The sequence below is a fragment of the Besnoitia besnoiti genome, chromosome IV, assembly GCF_002563875.1.
Source record: "Besnoitia besnoiti strain Bb-Ger1 chromosome IV, whole genome shotgun sequence".
Lineage (NCBI taxonomy): Eukaryota > Apicomplexa > Conoidasida > Eucoccidiorida > Sarcocystidae > Besnoitia > Besnoitia besnoiti.
This window is the reverse complement of record NC_042359.1, coordinates 1,606,919-1,610,144: the sequence shown is the minus strand read 5'-3', so window position 1 is coordinate 1,610,144 and position 3,226 is coordinate 1,606,919. Positions and strand designations below refer to the sequence as shown.

General features: G+C 58.5%; 1 protein-coding gene across 1 annotated transcript; it reads right to left on the bottom strand.

Annotated features, from left to right (window-relative positions):
* Positions 1-309: 309 nt before the first annotated feature.
* BESB_053720 (Cwf15/Cwc15 cell cycle control protein) lies at positions 310-3,226 on the bottom strand (the record flags this gene model as incomplete). Its single annotated transcript, XM_029363807.1, has 6 exons — positions 310-373; positions 686-846; positions 1,280-1,443; positions 1,926-1,945; positions 2,454-2,599; positions 3,143-3,226. 6 exons carry the CDS (start codon positions 3,224-3,226, stop codon positions 310-312), a joined length of 639 nt encoding a protein of 212 aa, XP_029219730.1.

The window sequence follows — 3,226 nt, the reverse complement described above, 5'->3', positions numbered from 1 at the left end:
CGGACTGCAGCAGCGCTCACGCGATCCTGCAGCCCCAGCTCCATGAGCTAGGGGCGACGAAGGGGGGAGGGAGGGGGAAGGGGGGGGGGGGGCAGCAGAGACGGGCGGAGCATCCGAGAGACAAACGAGGCTAAAAAAATTGGATTGCGCCGCCTGCGTCCGCTCTACGGGAGGCCAAAGAAGGCATGCAGGAATATCCGAAAGCGCTGACCCGCGTAGGCAGGAGCCAGCGCAGACGGAGGCGCCGATTTTGAGCAAACGACGACTTTGCGTCTCGCCCATCTTCCTGCAGTTCTGGCGCACATGCGACTACCAAATGTACTTGCTGAGGAACTTCTTGTGGAACTCGCTTCGCACTGGGTCATTGATGAACCTGACATCACACACAAGACGCACGCGCGCGGAAGCTGATGAAAGTCCCACCCGAGAAACCTCCTCTCCCTGCGCGAGGCATCGCGCCAACACCTCCGTGCTCCAGTTGCCTGGCTCTGAAAGGCCAGCGCGGCCGCCTGTTTCGCGCGCGTACGCGGTCTCGCAATTTCAATTCATTTAACCTCGAGCGTCTCCATGCCTAGATAAAGCAGCGTCCATGTTTTTTAGCCCCTCTTCCGCATTTGCGCACGTCCCTCTCCTTTTTTCTCGCTGAGGCGCCTCACCCGCCCTCTGCTCTCCAGTTGCCGCTTACTGTCGCTTGGCCTTCGGCTCGTTTTTCGCCTGGTTCCGGAAGACCACCTCGTCGTCCCACCGCCTCTTGACTGCGCCGCCGCCTTCTCCCATGAGAAGAGGATTCGCGCGCAGCATGCGCTCCTGCTGCTCTGCCTGACGCTTCTTCTCTTCCGCAGCTTGCTGGAGCCACAACGCGACACCAGCCAGCCAACAAAGGGACTGACGACGCCCCCACGCCGCGTGCACGCGTGAAGCATAACTTAGAAACAACGATCGCTCAAGCAGTTCGGGCTAAGGAAACCAGCAGCTTCCTCTACAGCGCCGCGCGAGCATGTGCGCGCGCCGCGGGGCCACCCCTGCTCGGATCTCCGCTCTGCGTTCCCGCGACGGCCGCCACGCGCCGCCTATGTAGACGTCTATTCACACGTTTGTGCATACAGAATTCGTAGCATCTCGGGGACAGTCTCAGAGTGACTCGCGACACAGCGTTCAGGGAAGTGTGGCTCTTCAACTGGCAGAAACTGCCGCCATGGTGCCTATGCAGAAAGACATGTACAGTCTTATTACTGGCAGCATGAGCGCCAAGCCCTCGTCGAGTCATGCCTCCGCTCACCTTGGCTCGCTCTTCCTCCATTCGCTCTTTCTTAATTTTTTCCAGCTCTCTGAGCAAAGCCTCCTCCTCGTCGCTGTCATCGTCGTCATCTGAAGAGGCCTCTGACGGAGGCGCCGGCGCGTCCACATCGTCGGCGTCTTCGGGGAAGGGATTATCGTAGTCCGCTGAACACAGAATCGTAAAATTCAGTGTTTACGTATAGATCAAGAAGGATCACAACTAATCCACCAGTAAGAATAGGTAGAGTGAATACTAACATAAGGGCAGCGTCCATCATCCAGTTACTAAACAGGTACCAGGCCAACAAGAATCCGATCCGTGTATTCCGTACAGACTAACATCAAGAAGGCGACCCGAAGAAGCGTAACACTCGACGGTGGACTCCCATGAAGATCAAGTTCCGAAAAAAAACACATCAAGCCTTCAAAGCCTGCTGTCAAGCGGAAAACGCTAGTCCGTGTTTTTCTGCGAGTCCTCTGCACTCAGTTCCTTTTCACCCCGACAAACACACACACTGCCTACCACGTATATATATGTAGGTATATAAATACATGTAAGTGCAAATATATGAGTATGGGACATCTTCTACTAGGAGACCGGCGGCCAGGTTCCCTGCTTGGCGCCGTCGCTCCTGTGAGTGCCTCACCTGGAAGAGCCGTCAGCGTCCTAAACATGAAAGCACAGCACAGAGGGAACTACGGAGGTGAGAGCAAAGCCCGAAAACGAACGCAGACCGAGCCCCTGAGTCCCTGGGGACAGCGAGGGCCCGTGAACAGAAACGTAACTTGGCCGCGAAGGAGAGTCGGACAGGACCCATTGCACTGCCCACACATGCAGACTGCACTAGCGAAGCTTGGATTTCCTTGCATCAACTCGCGGACACCCTAAGGCATATGAAGCTCCAGCGCCTCATCCGCTGGCTCAGTCTCTTGTTTCGCCCACCCTCGCTCATGCGCTACTGGGCGACGGCTGGCGCGCGCGCCGGTTGCTCTACACCCGAGAGCATCTACCGATGACTTGTGAAGCCTCAAAAGGGGGTTCAGATCCACGCCCATGCAGTGTGGTTTTCTCTCCTCTGCACTCCCACGCCCGCGACTCAGAGGGCGAGGGACGAGATCCCAGCAACCGAATCGCGTGCCTCGCGTCCTCCGCGGAGACTCCTCGTGCCACTCACGATTCTGCCTTCTTGCGGTCCACGAGAGCCTTCTTCTCCTTGGCTTCCAGCTGCGCCCGAAGCTCGCTGCGGTCAGAAGTCTGGGGGGCCTGCGCAGCTTTGCGCGTCTTCAGCGTCAGATTCCCAGGCTGGTCCTTGGCAGACACCTGCGGCGCAAGCGACATCACACACCCAAAAGCGCTTAACAGCTTCTCACGACGACGTGTCTCGGAGGCCGCCAGTCGTGCGAAGAAGACGCGGCGCCTACCCGCGCGGAATCCTCAGCGAGCAGCATCCCAGGGGATGGGGTAGGCACATTTTCGGCAGCATTTTGCAGCGCAGAAAAAACACAGGCCAGGTGGCACTGTCGCCTTCGAACCCACGCAGAGTCTCTCTCGTTCTGGCATCTCCAAGCACGGAAAAGCTAACGACCCCGCGGCGCGCCCGCCCTCGCTGCACCCAGACGCGAGCCAACACCCGCCCCTCTCCGCGGATTCGACGCTGCCGCCGTGACACTGCAGCCAGAAAACGCAGGCAAAGACTCAATTGCAAAAGTCCGGTGGACACAGGTGGAAGTGCCGGAATGAGAGGGTGGCTGCTCAAGAGGAAGTCTAGAGATGCACGACAAAGGAGGCGCCGTAGAAGTGCCTGAGAGCCCTGCAGAGGATCCGCGGATCGAGACAAGACACGAACAACGAGGAGAGGCGTACCTTCCGCGTCGCGACGAGGCGGTTGCCACCTTGGTGCTCGCCTCCAAGCGCCTGATGCCAAGTAGGTCGGTGCGCCGTCGTCAT